Source organism: Thamnophis sirtalis, unplaced genomic scaffold (genome assembly GCF_051295495.1).
Source record: "Thamnophis sirtalis isolate CommonGarterSnake01/CBP01778 unplaced genomic scaffold, rThaSir2_p1.2 scaffold_3, whole genome shotgun sequence".
Taxonomy (NCBI): Eukaryota; Metazoa; Chordata; class Lepidosauria; order Squamata; family Natricidae; genus Thamnophis; species Thamnophis sirtalis.
In genome coordinates this window covers 69,310,797-69,328,104 of record NW_028261383.1, presented here as the reverse complement: position 1 = coordinate 69,328,104, position 17,308 = coordinate 69,310,797, and the positions used below count along the sequence as shown (strand labels likewise).

General features: G+C 40.4%; 1 protein-coding gene across 2 annotated transcripts in view; it reads right to left on the bottom strand.

Annotated features, from left to right (window-relative positions):
• The window catches only part of WNT7A (Wnt family member 7A), a 48,222-nt gene extending 31,644 nt beyond the window's left edge, over positions 1–16,578 (bottom strand). Inside the window, exons 1-2 of one of the 2 annotated variants that reach the window (XM_014056648.2) lie at positions 16,021–16,578; positions 13,717–13,943 (exon numbers count right to left, since the gene is read on the bottom strand). In XM_014056648.2, the coding sequence (XP_013912123.1) occupies positions 13,717–13,943; positions 16,021–16,091 (298 nt within the window). In that variant the 5' untranslated portion in view covers positions 16,092–16,578. Of the gene's footprint in view, positions 1–13,716; positions 13,944–14,361; positions 14,458–16,020 lie in introns of those variants that run through there. The other variant, XM_087709083.1, reaches the window with a different exon arrangement.
• Between the last annotated feature and the right edge of the window lie 730 nt (positions 16,579–17,308).

The window sequence follows — 17,308 nt, the reverse complement described above, 5'->3', positions numbered from 1 at the left end:
AGCATAAAAAGTCTACATCAATCAAAGAATGCGATTTAACGTTCACTGGAAACTTAAATTAAAGATTTCACTAATTCTAGAGGCCAAAGAAGCAGTAGAAATATGTGGAAGTTCATATCACATTCAAAATGTAGAGTAGAAAGACTCCTTCATTTGATGGGATATTGTATATTTCAGTGGAATTGTGAAGCATCATACATGTATGTTAAAATATGTCAAAGCACAAAGATTGAAACCCTATTTGGAAAGAACCAACAGACACTTTCAAATGAATAGATAGTGATTTAGAAGTGCTGCAACTTTTATCTTCTTCAGGAACAAAAGACATTAAAATCGCTGGCTTTTGGCAATTACTAGAAAGATTCCTGACAGTTCTGGATAATTTTTTCAAACCACTGGATAATTTTGAGACTATCTTTTTGGAACTCTGGTTAATTGGTTGAATGGCAGTTTATTTAACAGTTGACCCATGCACTCCTATCATTAAATAAAATGTATGTCCTCTGTTTTCAAATAAAATCCAGGATTTCACCTTTTTTGAGAAATGCTACCTTATCTTTAAAAGGAAACATGACTACTTTCAGTTTGTTTGCCTAATGCTCTTCTAGTCTGTTTGTCTTGAGATTCAACTTGATAGTCCATATCCAATTTTACTTACTTGCTAAATAAGCTTACTGAGATAATATAAAGGACTCTAGAGGATTTGGAGGTGTGAGGCAAGCATCCAAAATAGAAGTATGGCTGACTTTGTGGTACCATAGAAATCTGAAGATATGCAAAGTTTTGATGAGGAAGATCACAACTGTTTAAAATCAGTTAAGAAAAGATAAAATATAGAAGCAATAGGGATATGAACAATGTCTTCATTTTTCAATGAATCACAATTTTAATAAATCTATGTTCAACTAGTTGCAGAAAGTAAAGAAGGTTGAACTATTTAAGAAAACAAAATGAGAAGGGTGCCATGTAACACAATTGAATACTTTATTTGACCAAGTGTAATTAGACACACAAAGAATTTGTCTCCAGTGCAGAAGCTCTTGGTGTACATGCAAAAGAGGTGGAGGAGGACGAGGACGAGGAGGAAGATGGTAAATAGTAATACAGCCATACTACTTGGGTAAATATGTATAAAGACTTGGAGACTTGAAAATACTTTATACTATCAAACCAGCTGTGTCATAAATTAGGTATTCTGGAAAATAAAAAAGACAAATTTGTATTTGTCTCTCTGTAAAACATATGTTACATTTTCTGCTATTTAAGGTCAAGAGTCAGGGAGGGAGTTATCTGAAGAGACATGTGCTGAATTATACAATGATTGTGAAAATATAAAGATGGAAAGTACAGCAGAGCTTGCCAATTATGTGCCATGAACTACATTATTTCACATCTCTATAGAAGTCGTAATTCATAAACAGCAAATTGAAGATGAGAAACCATCTTTTCCCAAACTATCTAAATCTACCTCCTTCAATTCCATTACCGGGCATAGATATGGCCATTAAACAAAACCTGTGCAATGAAAAATGGTGGCCTAAAAAATAATACCAAAGGCCCATTTCTCTTGATAAACAGTCAAATCTTGCAAGGTGCAGAACACCTCCCACATTTCCTGGATCTCCCTGGACTGCATGGGGGTGGGGAGCCTGTTCTGAGACTCAAGGTATCAAGTTGAAAAATAGCTCCGAAAGAAAGACCACTGCCTTTTAAATATGTCAGCAATGCAGCTTTATACACTGGAATGCATGAATGAGATTTTTGCCCATTTCATCATGATGCAGAAAGAAGAACTGGGTAAAATGAATGTCTGGCAGAACCTAGCACAGTGTTCTATACGCTTACAGTAAATCCATTCATTTCATTCATACTTAAAAGGGAATTGGCCCAATTCAACTCAGTAGAGCTGCTGAGTACAGATATAGTAGCCCTCGACCTACAATAGTTCACTTAGTGACTGTTCCAAGATGCAACAGCACTGAAAAAAGGGGACTTGTGACCATTTTTCACTGATCGTTCAAAATTCAGAGGCTTGGCAGCTGTTTCATGTTTATGACGGATGTAGTGTCCTAGGGTCATGTGATCACCTTTTGCAACTTTCTGACGAGCAAATTCAATGGGAAAATCAGATTCACTTAACAACCGTGTTACTAATTTAATAACTACAGCAATTCACTTAACGACTGTGGCAACAAAGGTCATAAAATGCTACAACATTCACTTAACAAAAGCATCACTTAGCAACAGAAATTTGGGGCTCAATTGTGGTTGTAAATCGAGGAGTAACTGCAGAGGAAGTGCTGGATTAACTACAGGTCTCATAATACTCAACCAATATCATTATTTTGAAATAACCGTCAGGAAGAACAATATGGGCAAAAATTGTAGAGCAAATGTGCTATATTACTGCTCACTGACTTCATTTTAACGTCTTCTTTTTCACAGAAAAGTCACTATTTAATTACAAAATCATCCTGACTTGATATATGGCTTCTGAAGGATACTATTCAACTTATCTGTGCCATTAGGACATCAGAATACATTTTGTGCAATTGTGTTTTCTTTTGGAGAAAACTCTTAGCAGAACTTTAATCAGCATTAGAGAACCTAACTCTTCTAATGCAGGTAATGCAATCCTTTGTTTCTCTAAAACATGTACTCACAAGATACATTTGAAGGCAGGTATGAAATGAAAATTCCTGTAAAAGTGACCTTGGGGCAATGTTTTTATCTGCCTATGACAGTCACTGCCTAGAAGATTGACTCTTTGGCAAAAAGCATCATGTTAATTTTTAGATACTCTCTGCCAAATTTCCAAATTGGCTTCTGTTTTTTGGTGTGTGTGTTTTTAAAGAAAACTTTTTTGGATGCCAAAACAAAAACTGCAAATATACCTTTCCCCCTATGTCATATATACAAATTATTTACATGCCTATCTTGTTCTTGTTGAAATCAAAGTAAACTTATATTTATTTCCTGACAGTCATTACTTCATTATTCTCTGTGCAGGTATTACAAGTCAGAAAGAAAAAGCAGTCAGGTAACATGTATATTAAAGTTTTAGTTCTTTAGCAAATATGTAAAGTTTGTTTTTTTCTCTGTTTCTTGTTTTTGTAAATCTATCGTGTTCACTGAAATTGATGGTTATTTTTAAAAAAAACACATTCCACTAAAATGTGTATTTCTTTGCAATTTACCTTAGTCTATTTAGGATTTACAAGCAATCTTGCTAAAATAATATTTTTTCTACAAATATTTCCCTGTTGAGTTCTTCATTCTCTGAGCTTCATTGGTTTCCTGCAGACGTTTCATTACCAACCTACATCATCACTGCACTGAACTGTCTGCATTAAAACCATTAAGTGAACACCAATAACCCAATATGATAGTCCTTGAATTGCAATCATTTCTTTAGTGATCATTCAAAGTTACAACAGAGATGAAAAAAGTGACTTACAACTGGGTCTCATTCTTACAACCATCGCAGCATCCCCATGGTCACATGATCAAACTTCAAGTGTTTGGCAGCTGGCATATATTTATAATGATTCCAATGTGGGTCACATGATCACCATTTATGCCTTTCTGAGCTGGCTTCTGACAACCAAAGTCAATGGGGAAAGCCAGATTTGCTTCACAAACATGTGATTTACTTAATGACTGCAGCAAAATAGGTTGTAAAATTGGGCACGACTCACTTTACAAATACCTTGTTTAGCGATGAAAGTTCCAATCGTAATTGTGGTCATAAGTTGAGGACTGCCTGTAACTCAACCATATATTCTCTACTATTGGAATTATTTGATTATCTTGAATGAAAGAGTCGTGGTGCAGTGGTTAGAGTGCAGTACTGCAGGCTATTTCTGCTGACTGCCAGTGCCTGCAATTTGGCAGATTGAATCTCACCAGGCTCAGGGTTGACTCAGCCTTCCATCCTTCCGAAATGGGTAAAATGAAGATCCAGATTATTGAGGAAAATATGCTGACTCTGTAAACCGTTTAGAGAGGGCTGTAAAAGCATATGAAGCAGTATATAAGTCTAAGTGCTATTGCTATTGAGTGTTTTTGGATGGAAAGTTGGGGAACTTAAACTGATAACGGTGATATATTTACCCGCCATTTTTTATTAATATAATAAAAAATGTACTGATAGATAACCTCAGTATATACAAATGTTTTAAACTCTTGTATTTCACCTTAATGGTACAAGTCTATTTCTGTACATTGCCAAACAAGTTTTCTAGAGTGTTTCGTGTTCTTTATTATCCCACCTGACCTCTTATAATGGGTTCTGTGGTCAGCTTCATACTAAATGATTTCTAAGAGGGATTGCTCCCTGTCAGCTTTTCTCTAATATTTTTCAGACTTCTCCTTTGTCTTCAAATTAAACACCAACAACTTATGTCAAAGATTAATGGACCTTACTTTTGTAGTTAAAAGTGTTAATATAAAATGCAGTCAAACTGCACTGAGACAAGAAGTTAACAAGAAGACAAAGATCATCTCAAATAGAGATTGGTAATAATCATTTTAAAAATCCCTCTACTTAAAAAAGAGCATTACTAGTGTATCAAAAAAAAAGTGACATTGACCTAATGTAGTTGGGAATTCAGATATTCAGTACTCTAAATACTTTTACACATATTGTCTTGGTTCCCATATTCCTGGGAAATGTAGCTTGGTAAAATTCTAATTCAAAATTGTTACAAGTATATTTCTCAATCTTATCCCAGAGAAGAAAATAATAATAGTGCAGAGTGCCCAGGTAACTAAGTTTGGTTTTTCAGAATTTTTTCCTGTAATTGTAAAGATAATCATCAATGATTTTCTTAAATGAATATGGTTTAATATAACGATGACTGAAAATAAACATTAGGAAAACTGACTGTCCATCCACTTTAGTTGACCGGTTAAGATTGTTCTAGGGTGATTTTATGCTTTCCCTTATGGCAAGCTTCACATTGATATATCAGGTGCTGTCTCAGTACATTCATCACATGTACACATCTTATTAAGAATAAAGTAATTGATGAAATCAGAGCCATTTAAATTGTTATACCACAAGAGCCTATCATTTTACATTCATTCATGCAGATTTGTGAACATCTAAATTTTGAGAGTGTCCTTGACCATGCTATTTCAAGTATACCAAACAGGATATTAGGATGTTATGTGTATCCATTTGATTTAAACTAACTAGTGTTACAATCTATTATATCGTTATTTATTTAAGACACAGATTGGCATTCCTAGTGCAAAGAGTTCCTAGGGTGAATTATGTTTTACAAATACGCTATATGATATAGAATAGATGCTTTTAAATTACGCTACATGATACAGATGCTGACATCTGGTGCAATGGGGCAAGATAAGTTTTATTCTGTATATTATTATCAGTACTGGACCACAGTATAACCCATTCTACTCATTCATTACACTCAGTGTTGACTGTGTCTAGATATAAGTAGTGATTTTCATATCAATCAGGAATTGCAATCCAACTTTGTAAATCGAACCCAAATAGTGAATGGTATGATGAATTTCAATGGTAATTAAACTTTCCTTAATAATTTACTGTAAGTATATGACCCACATCCGAGGTCAATTATTCTAATAACATTGGTTAACAATATCCATCAAATGCTAATAGGTTATCATATAATATTCTGCTGAAAGCATGTCATTATAAAATAAATTAATTTAGAATTTCATCAGTGTGATTTATAATTAATTGGAATAGATTTTAATCTTGCATTTCTGTCCTTAAAGAAATATCTTTCTTTATCTTTAAAAGAGTTTTTAAAGGCATCAGAGGCATCCAAAGTAATGGTCACTGGCTTCAAAAGGGAGAACACAAGCAGGCAGTTGAAGCTTCATCCCCTTTTAACATGTGTCAAACACACTACATGCATGTAAAATGAGGCAGGATTTCATCCTCCCACTGCACTTTTCATTGGGAAGCCAGTTTTGGGTGTTTTGGGTGCCCTAAAAACCATGGAATCATTTATAAATCTAACACAATCATCCTCAGTGAGGAGTAGAAGCAAAATTCCCACAGACATTTTTTCCCCTTTGTATCTTTTCATTTGTAACATAACGATCAATCCTCAAGCTTAAAGCTAGCTAGATTTGCCTGGTTCTTTTTATTTATTAAATGGGCTTTTGGATTAGTCTAATATCAGGTTATGAACATCCACAGCTATTTTTCAGGGATGGGCAAAGCCACAATGCAATATATATGCATACAGTTAAGCACATGATTTGTTCAGAAAAGACTAGAAACTTGAAAAGTACCTTCACTGAATCAAAAAGCATTTGTCTATTCATATCAGCAGTGTCTATGTCTGCTGTGCATAGAATTAAAGACTGGAGTCCTTTCCAACCACAACCAGTTAGGATAGAAATTAAACCTGGGATTTGTCCAACAAACAAAACAGGACTCTGCAATTGATCTGCAACCCTTCAAGCATTCAACTTTAGGAGCCTTCCAAGAGACCATATTAGACTCTGTGAAGAGCAACTTTTGCATATGGATGGAGAAAAATGGATATATTTGGCTATAGTTTAAAACTCACTTTATTTCCATAATTTTGATTAGCTATTTTCTTCATCAGCTAACACAAAATACTTTATATAATATTTAAATTTTAAATTTCAAAAATTCTCTTGAATCAGGATGTCTTCATGGAATAACAGATTACAGGCTGAATTGCATGTTTAATAATAAAATATCTGGTCATAAAGTCAGTTAATTAGATCTTCAGTTAATGGTTGATTTCTAAGATGCTGATCAAGTTACACAAGAATGTCTGACATTAGTCATGAGGTATTTCTGATCAGTCAAAAGATAAATCAAGGAACAAGAACATAATCTATATTGATTGGTTAGGAACTTAATTTGTTTTGAAAATATAGAACTGTCCATAATTCCCATTCAACTGTATTCTCTACATTCCAGGCTTATTCATTGAAAAATAAGTGGTATATTTGGAAAAGAATTTACGAAGGCCACATTTATATATCCTACTATATTTTTGTGCCCTAACTGCTCAGTCAAACTTTTGAGCAGTTGAATGCCAATTGCCTAGCTTGAGAAGGTGAAACCTTTATTTAGGAAGGGTGAGATGTCAGGAGAAACATGCCTTGTAGTGTTATAGGTATATCACATAGAATACTGCAAGTATATCACAAAGTTCTTCACTCAATAAATGCACTGCTCCTGCAATTACCTTCAGTTCCTTGCCCAACCCCATCCATCAGTCTCAGCCCAATCAAGGATTGGCTAACAGCATCTTGTCTTTTTATGTACACTAAGAGCATATGCACCAAAGACAAATTCCTTGTGTGTCCAATCACACTTGGCCAATAAAGAATTCTATTCTATTGGGTAATTCTGCAAGGTACACTTTTCTCCTCTGACCCTGACTCACAAAATGAACATTAAAAACCCTGGATTATTGAGTGACTTACATAACTCATAATGTTCCTACCATTGTTCTACTTTTTCAATCTGTGTATTAGGATTTTCTAAGGCAGTTAAGAAAGCTTTATTTCAAGGCATGAAGAACCCCTTTGGAGCTGTTTGACCAGTGAAGACATACTGATACATACTTATAAATCAGCAGCCATGTTGATTCCTTTCATGTCACTGTCAGGCCTCATCTTTGGTTCCGGTGGCTGACAGAGGCTTCTGTACATGTCAACCACTGGGAAAAACTGTCTAGTGACACTTCTCGCTCAACTTGGTTCCTTCCACATCATAAGAAAGGTTCCTTGAAGCAAGTCCAGCTGCCTCACATATCCCTGTTTCTAACCAAAATGGGTTTCATCTGCAGGCATCAGAGATGATGAAAATGTTTTTAATGTTCAAAAACTCAGAAAACCCATCTAAAAATAGAGACCAAGCTTGAAAGATTACCAGTTTCTGATTTCTGTATCTTTTGGGGTTTTTTTTAAAATAAATCCACTTGGAAAACATATTTTGGGGCAAGGAAGGATTATGCAGCAAGATGCCAAGGATTGTCTTTGAAATAGTCAGAAAATGTATTTGAAGATTCTCTACTGTGATTATTTAAATCACACACATACATAGGCCAAAATTCAAATGTAGGTAGTCCTCAACTTACAATGATTTATTTAGTGAACATTCAAAGTTACAATGGCACTGAAAAAAGTAACTTACACCCAGTCTTGCATTTATGACTGTCATAGTATCCATTCCACATGGTCACATGATCAAAATTCAGGCACTTAACAACTGGCGTGTATTTATGATAGATAGAGCATCCCGGTGTCATGTGATCACCATTTACAACCTCCCCCACTGATTTCCTATAAGCAATGTGGAAAACTGGATTCATTTCAATGACCATTTGATTCACTTAGCTACAGTGATTTGCTTTTAAACCATAGCAAAAATTAGTCACAACTCATGTAGCAGCCAACTTGCTTAGCAACTGAGATTCTAATCTTAGTTGTGATTGTACATCACAACACCTGTAGCTCTTTTTACTCAATAATACAATATAGTGCAGGTGAGCAGATTTTTTTTCAAAGGGATGCTGCATTAAGAATGAACAACATCCCATTCTTCAACAACCCTTCGTGCTTTAGACACTTTCCACTGATATCTTTGGAAGCTCTTTTAAAATTTGCTGTCAAGGAAAGGTTTTTTTATCTTTAATTAACTGCTAATTAGAGGTTATACTTTTCTAGCCTGAGGGGTTAGGGCCCAGATGGATCCCTAATAGCCATTTTATGCTCCTTAAGCAGGAGGTAACTCACATTTAGTGAAAACTGAACAAATCAGGCAACTGAAGATGCCAGATTATGCATTATGCTAGGAATGAGGTTATGATGAATGTACTGTACATCCACAAAATCCTGGGACAATCTCACGACAAGGCAGCAAAGAGTCTGATGGTATCATCAGAATCACAGTGATCCTAGGCTAATTTTCAACTGTATGAATGCTTAAGAAAGATGTAAAAGGAATAAAAAATTGGGAACCGATCTGACAGGAATGAAAGATTGGTTCCTATAAAGAATACAAGCCTGTTTATTTGTATTGAGGTGGTGATGGTTCAGAATTAGGTTGTGTTTCTCCAAATCTTCAGAGATGTTATAGCAGCCCCATGGTTATGCTATACCTTAATAACTTGGAAAGTATTTGCATTATTCGATAGTTCCAAGTTCTTCAAAGGGCGACAGGGAACTTCCTTTCACTTATAGCTGAGAGTTAGTCAAGTAGGTGATAATCTTCACACTATTCCCAATAGCTGCTAGTTCCTAACAAACTCCAAGCCTTTCACCTTCCACTCTAGCAGTATTTTCTAGGACCCAAATATATATGTTAACCATAAAAAATATAATTGTAACATATACATATACAAGGCTATCGATCCGAGCTCCTAAATCACAAGACAGATACATGAAGATATTTTTAAAATATTTTAATGAGTGCAACTATTCTGAAGAGTTTTTCTACAAAAAACAGAAATGTTATATTGGTGAACCTGGAACTATCTACTTGAAAGATAAAGCATGACTTCAGAAATCAGGAAGATCTTAAACCTCTGTTGCAATTTGGAGTATTCATACATCTATTTAAGATAAACTTGCCAAAGTATTCTTAGGCTGTCCTTAGTACAATAGTTTCAGCATATAAGGAACAAACACCGTTCACAGTACTGTAATACCTTTAATGCACATCTAAGTATTGGTGAATTAAGACTAAATGGGTCTGGATCAGTTCTTCCAGCAAATCAAAGCAACATGCATCTTAGACACATTGTCCTCATAGTGTTGCCTTTATATTGTGCCCCCTAGGCTACTATAGGACTCTGCCAATGTTCTTTCTCCCAAATCCTCTTTGAACTTTGACTGGCTTCTTTCCAAGAATACTTAAATCTGAGGACATAGATGCAAGCATGTCATATCTGTTAGAAATAACAGCTGTGAATAAAGGATTAAAAGCATCATACGATTACATGTTTGGAACCATGCCCTTAGCATGTCTTGTTGTCAGTTGAAAGTAACACACCAGGAATCTTTTGGTGTTACAAACCATGGAATGATTGAATTGCGGCTTCATCACATTTAAAATGAAGTCATTGTATAATTATGTTTCTCATATGCTAAATTGATGGGAGGAGGCTAAATTATCAAATAAAGAAAGTCAATGCATCCACCTGATTATTCATGAGTGAAAAAGTGGCTGAAATCATGGACAGCAAACAAATACACCTCACGTCTAAAGAGAAAAGAATGGAGATGCTCTCAAGGAATTCCTTAACTCAGGTGTACTCAAAAAGGAGCTTTGTTACACGAAAAAATAATCATTGGCGATAGTTGTCATTAATTGCAATGGAAATACTAAGGAAAATCTGAAATTTTTTTCAGCTATGATTTTTAAACCTACATTCTTCCTTTAAAAGTGGCACTAGCACAAGTAGCATCCATGCTATCTATTCAGAAGCATAAAAGTATAGAATTATTTTTTGCAGGTATATAGGACTATAACGAGGGGAGAAATGCAGCAGGTTCTGACAGGTTCTGGAGAACCGGTAGCAGAAATTTTGAGTAGTTTGGAGAACCAGCACATACCACCTCTGGCTCGCCCCAGAGTGGGGTGGGAATGGAGATTTTGTAATATCCTTACCCAGGAGTAGGGTGGGAATTGAGATTTTGCAGTATCCTTACCCAGGAGTGGGGTGGGAATGGAGATTTTGCAATACCCATCCCAGGAGTGGGGAGGGAATGGAGATTTTGCAATATCCTTCCCCCAGGAGTGTGGAGGGAATGGAGATTTTGCAATATCCTTCCCCAGGAGTGGGGTAGGAATGGAAATTTTGCAATATCCTTCCCCAAGGTGTGGGGAGGGAATGGAGATTTTGCAGTATCTTTCCCCAGGAGTGGGGAGGGAATGGAGATTTTGCAATACCCATCCCAAGAGTGGGGAGGGAATGGAGATTTTGCAATATCCTTCCCCAGGAGTGGGGTGGGAATGGAGATTTTGCAATACCCATCCCAGGAGTGGGCAGGGAATGGAGATTTTGCAGTATCCTTCCCCCAGGAATGTGGAGGGAATGGAAATTTTGCAATATCCTTCCCCAGGAGTGGGGAGGGAATGGAGATTTTGCAATATCCTTCCCCAGGAGTGGGGTAGGAATGGAAATTTTGCAATATCCTTCCCCAAGGTGTGGGGAGGGAATGGAGATTTTGCAGTATCTTTCCCCAGGAGTGGGGAGGGAATGGAGATTTTGCAATACCCATCCCAGGAGTGGGGAGGGAATGGAGATTTTGCAATATCCTTCCCCAGGAGTGGGGTGGGAATGGAGATTTTGCAATACCCATCCCAGGAGTGGGCAGGGAATGGAGATTTTGCAGTATCCTTCCCCCAGGAATGTGGAGGGAATGGAAATTTTGCAATATCCTTCCCCAGGAGTGGGGAGGGAATGGAGATTTTGCAGTATCCTTCCCCTGCCATTCCCACCAAGCCACGCCCACAGAACCAGTAGTAAAAAAAAATGAATTTCACCACTAACTATAACCCAATAGACTACTACTTTTCAGTGAATAAGTTGATAGTAAATGAAGTGCATATAATTCTCAACTTATAACCATTCATTTAGTGACTATTTGAAGTCACGATGGTATGAAAAAAAAGTTCATGTATTTATGAAGGCTGAAGCATTCCAGGGTCATGTAATCGCATCTGTGACCTTCTCACCCAGCTTCCAACAAGCAAAGTCAGCAGGGAAAACTTGATGGTTGTGTGATTCACTTTAAAACTATAGTGATTCGCTGAAGGTCATAAAATTGAATGCAAGTCACTTAAAAACCACCTTGCTTAGCAACAAAAAATCTGATTTATTGTGGTCATAAGTCAAGGACAACCTGTAGATGCATTTTGGTGGAATTCAAGACTCACTGGCTGCAAGTCAATACAAATAGAAACACTTCTCCAAAGATAGCCATACACTAGTGTTGAAATATATCCATTGACTTTCTAAAGTTAAACTTTCAGTTGTATAATAATGAAAAAAATAAACACAAATAAATCCTAGTTAGGAGCACCAGATAGCCCCTTCCCTATGACAGTACCTTTCAAATACCTTCCCATCATACATGGCTACTATATTTGATCCACCTAGGTGGAAATCATGGGTATTGCAGCCTAATCATCAAATATATTCAAAGAACATCTGTTTAAGAACATTTGTCCTGTGTCCCAAACTAGTTCACATTTGTATACAAAAAAGTGCACTTAGTTTTTGAAAGAGCTTAACTATTTCATATAGAAGACTATACAGAATAACTATTGGTATTTATTGATGACAAACACATACAAGTCCTCAAATTTCAATGTTCATCTATATTTGGGACCTTCCTATTTATTCAAATGTTATCTATTGTGAAACTTTCAGAATTTTGCTGAATTGGATATCAAATAAATGTTTGACATTTGCAAATGTAATCACTCCTTATTCAGCATTAATTAATTAATTAATTCCTACTGATGGACCTAGGCTGCTGTTATGATTCAAGAATCAACCTCCTTGAATGAAAAGTTTTTTGGACAAAAGTGGCAGATATCTACTTCAAAGACTTCCAAGTCAAACAACAAGAATAAATAAGCAATCTTTCAGAAAAGAGAAAAAGCAAATTGATATTTTCCGAGGTATAGGACTGTTCTTAAATATGTATCGACAATTAAACCACTATATAATAGGCAACTTAAAGATCAATACTGTCATCTACTATTTCATTAAAATCTGATTCTATTTCTAATTAATTAAAGAGTATTTAAAAAAAACTATTTTGGCTGATCAAGAGTTTCAGATTATTTTCACATGATATTTACACCATTTCTCACCCCCACTCCCTTCCTGCATTTTAAGATTCTGGACTGCAAATTTGAAATGTCCATTAGCTGGAAGGATGTTTATATGTCTCACACAAAGACTATGAAAAGTTCTGTTACATTCAACGTGCCAAGTTTACATGGCATTTTCACACAGAGAACTTCTGTATCTTTCAGTATTATTAGAAACTGGTTGGTGATGTGATTGAAAAGCATGCATGGCTTGAATTTTGTCAGTGATACTTTAATGGCTTTCTCTCTAAGTGCATCATGGCCACAAAATTGACCCCCCCCCCAAAAAAAAAATGTGCAAACCTGAGCCAAAAGCAAATTAATAGCATCATTTCAATCCTAACCATATTTATTTGGAGATACCAGGGATCAGGGAGATCTATTCCCTTGTCTTAAGAGTGGGGGACCTGTAATCAGTTCTCCAGATGCTGCTCTATTATCATTCCTGACATCCAATCAAAATGGTTAAGTGATAGATACTAGACTTAATATCAGCAGAAATTCAGGAGCATCTGGAGGGCCACACATTGAGAGTGTCAGCTGTAGCCTTACAGTTTGGACACAACTTATCTTGGACTCTTAAAACTTTTTTGAAGTTTTAAAGTTGGGAGAAAAACTTTTTTTTAAAGGGAAGCTTGGGAGTGAAGTCCCAATGACAACTTTTCTAAAGGCCACGCCTTGTATATATGTTTGCGAAGAAAGCCAGGTTTTGGAACTACCCCTGAAAGTAACTTCCCGGAACAGTTGGACCTGCTCCATGATTTCCCCAGCTAGTGACTCTTCTTTGAGCGGATTTCAGGCTCACCCCTGGAACAGCTTATAAGGAGGAGGTAACATACCCACTTTCAGCTCTTTTCCAAAGACGGTCCTCTCTCCCAAGGCGGAGCAGTTCCACCGGCCATTGCGAAACTGGAATTGACACTCGTTGATTCCCATTTGGGAGCCTTCCCCGATCACGATGATGGCATCGGGTCTGCTCTGACAGATAGCTCTCTGCCTTGGAGCCAGTCCCGGGATTTTATTACAGATGATACTGGCTCCCAAAGCCACGACTGAAGAAAGACCCCTAAGAAGAAAAGGAGAGGGAGGGAGGGAGAAGAGCGATCATGAATCCTCTCATCCGAGTCGGGATCAATCGATTCTCTAAAAGGCTTCTTCTTTTGGGGCGTCCCTCGGTACGAACTGGAAGTGGCAGGTTTCTCAACATCAAAGCCCGCCCGGATGCCGCTTAAGCCCTCCGAGCGGCTCATCTGCCCATCAAGCCTCGACAGCCGCTTATTCCACCGATTGTCTAGAGAGCAAAGCTTTCAGCAAGCCTAAGAGTGGGGGAAAGGGCGGGGGAATTTCTAACCACCCCCACACCCACCCTCGCAGAAATCGGTAAGGGGGCACTGAACCGGCCCGCCCGCCCTCCCTCCCTCCCCCCCCTTTTGTTCTCCGGCGCCCTCGGTAACAAGTGTTCTCTAAAACTATCCGGCACCTACTCGAGCAGAGCCAGAAGCATCATTTTTGTTCCACCAGCCCCCCCCGCGGCCAAGAACACCAGTACAGCGCTGCTTCGTCTGCTGGCGTCCGCTGTCCCTCCGGACTACGGCGCTGAAAAAAGGAGTTGGGTCAATTTAACAGGGAGGAGAGCCTCGCCTCCCTTCTCTCTCCCAATCTCCTCGTGCGGCGGGTGGGTGGGTGGGGGTGCTCTCTCTCTCTCTCGCTCTCTCTCTTATTCCGGACTTCCCCAACCGGGGGCCCTCCAGATGCAACGAATCGCGACTGGGAACTGGAGGGAAATGGTAGCCCAGAGTATTTGAAAGACGCTAGTGGGAAGAAGGGGGCTTACAGGATTGGGTCCTGCTTACAGGATTGAGAAAGAGAGAGGAAGAGAGAGGTGCCAATGTGTGACCATCCTCCTGGCCTCCCTTTACATTTAAGACAACTAGCAACCCATCTAGGCATAGACTGCAGGGAGGGGGAGAGTGGTCAGGATCCTACTTCTAACCCCCTTCCAAACATCGGCGCGTAGGAATTCCACTGCCTTTCCCTTGCCTCGACCCCCCCCACCGCGAGCAGTAGGTCTCCTCCCACGCACCTGGCAGATGATCCCCAAGCCTGGCCAGCGGGGCAAGTAGTAGGCGCCCCTTGGCGAGCTGGCTTTCCCAACAGGATTTGTTCCGACGGTCCCAAAGCGGGGGCGGGGAGGCTCTTCCCTAACCCTGGCCGTGAACTCCTACGGCTGGGTGCTTTCTTTCCGCGGCACTTGGTAGGCGGGTTCTTTGAACGGGAAGAACGCAAGTAACCTGGGCGCGGCGAAGTTACAAACGGGAGCCTCTGAAATGACTGGGAGCTGGTTACAGGTAACCAGGTTACTTTTGTGCGCGCAGTTGGAAGCGCGCTGGGGTGACCTGTTCAGCCCGCCGCCGCCGGTGGGAAAAAGAATCAAAGTAGGGCCCGAGATCCCGCAGCTCCCCGGGGAGTGCTGAACGAGCCCAAAGAATCTGCGCGGGGTTTCAGCTTGAGCGACCTTCGCACAGAAATAGTTCGGCTCGTGGATGCAGGTTCAGTTCTGAAACTTAGCCGTGGCACGTGAGATAACGCGGAGTCAGTGGCCAGACTCAGAGCGCTGCCCAGTTCCTTTTCTGGGTACCAAAGGCAGGACTCGGTCCAGGCCCCCCATTGGCCAGGCCGATAACACCGAGAAAGGGTAAAAAGGACCAAGGTCCGCGGATCCTGCCCTAAATCGCCTGTTTCCCCTGGCCTGGCGCTCATTGCCATTCTGGTCATGTCTCTCGTCTGGCCAGGCGAGGACTTTCGCCTTTCCCCAGGGCTTACGCACATTTAGAATTTCGCTGGGGACGAGAGCAGCAAAAATAGTCGCCTCACCCTGGAGCGAGCGAGCGAGAGAGACGGAGAGAGAACCCTTTCAGACTCCCCCCCCCCCCGAGTTAAATGCTAGCGCAGGTCTGGACAGGTTGAGCCACCGCAGCGTGTTTGCCTTTAAAAATGGGGGGTGGGGAGAGAGAAAGAGATAGGGGGAGGGAGGGAGAGAAAGAGAGAGGGAGAGAGAAAGAGAGGGAGAGGGAGAGAGAGGGAGAGAGAGGGAGAGAGAGGGAGAAAGAGGGAGGGAAGGACAGAGAGAAGAAGAGACTTACCCTATTTTGATATAGACAATCCCTAGGCTCATAAAGATGTGGAATATCCAGCGCCTGGTTTTCCTGTTCATATTCCTCGATCGTCGTTGGTTTTCAGATCAACATGAGAAAGTTATGCCTTTTTTTTGTAAGTGTATTTAAAATAACACGGATAGTAATAATAACGCCTGCCCCCCTACACGCTCTCTTGCGCCCTGGTGGATTCCTCGGTGCCTCAGACAGTGCAACGCCAGGTCAAAGTAGCTCAGACAAAACAGTCCAGCCCTCCTGTGCTCGGAGCCACCCGGAGCGAGCGGTGTGTGTTTGTAAATCCCAAGAGGCAATCACCATCGCCCTCCACTGGGTCTCTCTCTTCGCTCCCTCTCGATCCCGGATTTGTATGCCTGTCACACGTAGCCCTGGAAAGCTCGCTCGCTCGCGCGCGCGCGGGGAAAGGATGGAAAGGTCTCTCTCTCTCCCTTCGGCGGCGACGGCGGCAGCAGCAACTCGAGAGAATTTTCCCCGCAGGTTCAGCCTTTAGTGTCTCGAACGCTTTTCTCTCTCCTTCAACATACCGGGGCGTGTTCTCCAAAGGAGGGAGTAGTCCAGCCCGGGTGGGGTGGTGGGGGTGGTGGGAAGGGAAAGGAGTCAACTGGTTTGGGGTGGGGGCGAGGGTTGGAAGCGGGATAAAGAAACCGCGCACTGGATCACCTGTTCGCCTTCTTCTCCCGCCTTGCCCCCAAAGCCATCACAATCAAGGATCCTGTGGAAAGTGGCTTCGTTTCTCTCTTGCCCTTGAATTCCTGCAGCAAAAAAGGGGGGCATCCGAGAAACAGTTCTCTAAGTCCTAAACAGGGATTCGATGTCTCTTATCGATCCTCACTTCCTTCGCCCCGCAACGGGAGCCAGTCCGCCTCCGCCGCCTCCTCTAAGCGAGACCCAGTTTTTCTTGGCTTCTGATTCTGACGGCGAGCTTCCCTTTATCCAGCTCCACTGTCTTCTGCCGGTTCAGGTTGGCGCCTCTCCCTGCTCCCTCCATCCCTCTCTCCTGTTTCTGAAACTGTCCCAAAACCTGACCGATTTTCTCACGCCTTGGGGGGGGGGGAGGGAGAGGAGAGGAGCGCGCCTTCCCCTGGCAATGGACCCGCGGCTTCTACCTGCTTAGGAGCGCGCGCGCGCCCTGCAGGGGAAAAAACAACCACCACCTTCTGCGCGCGAAGCACCTGGAAGCCTGAAGTTAGTAGGGGGTTCCTCTTGGATGGCTGAAGCCTGTGCCTAACTTGGCAGCGCCTATCTCTTGCTTTGCTTC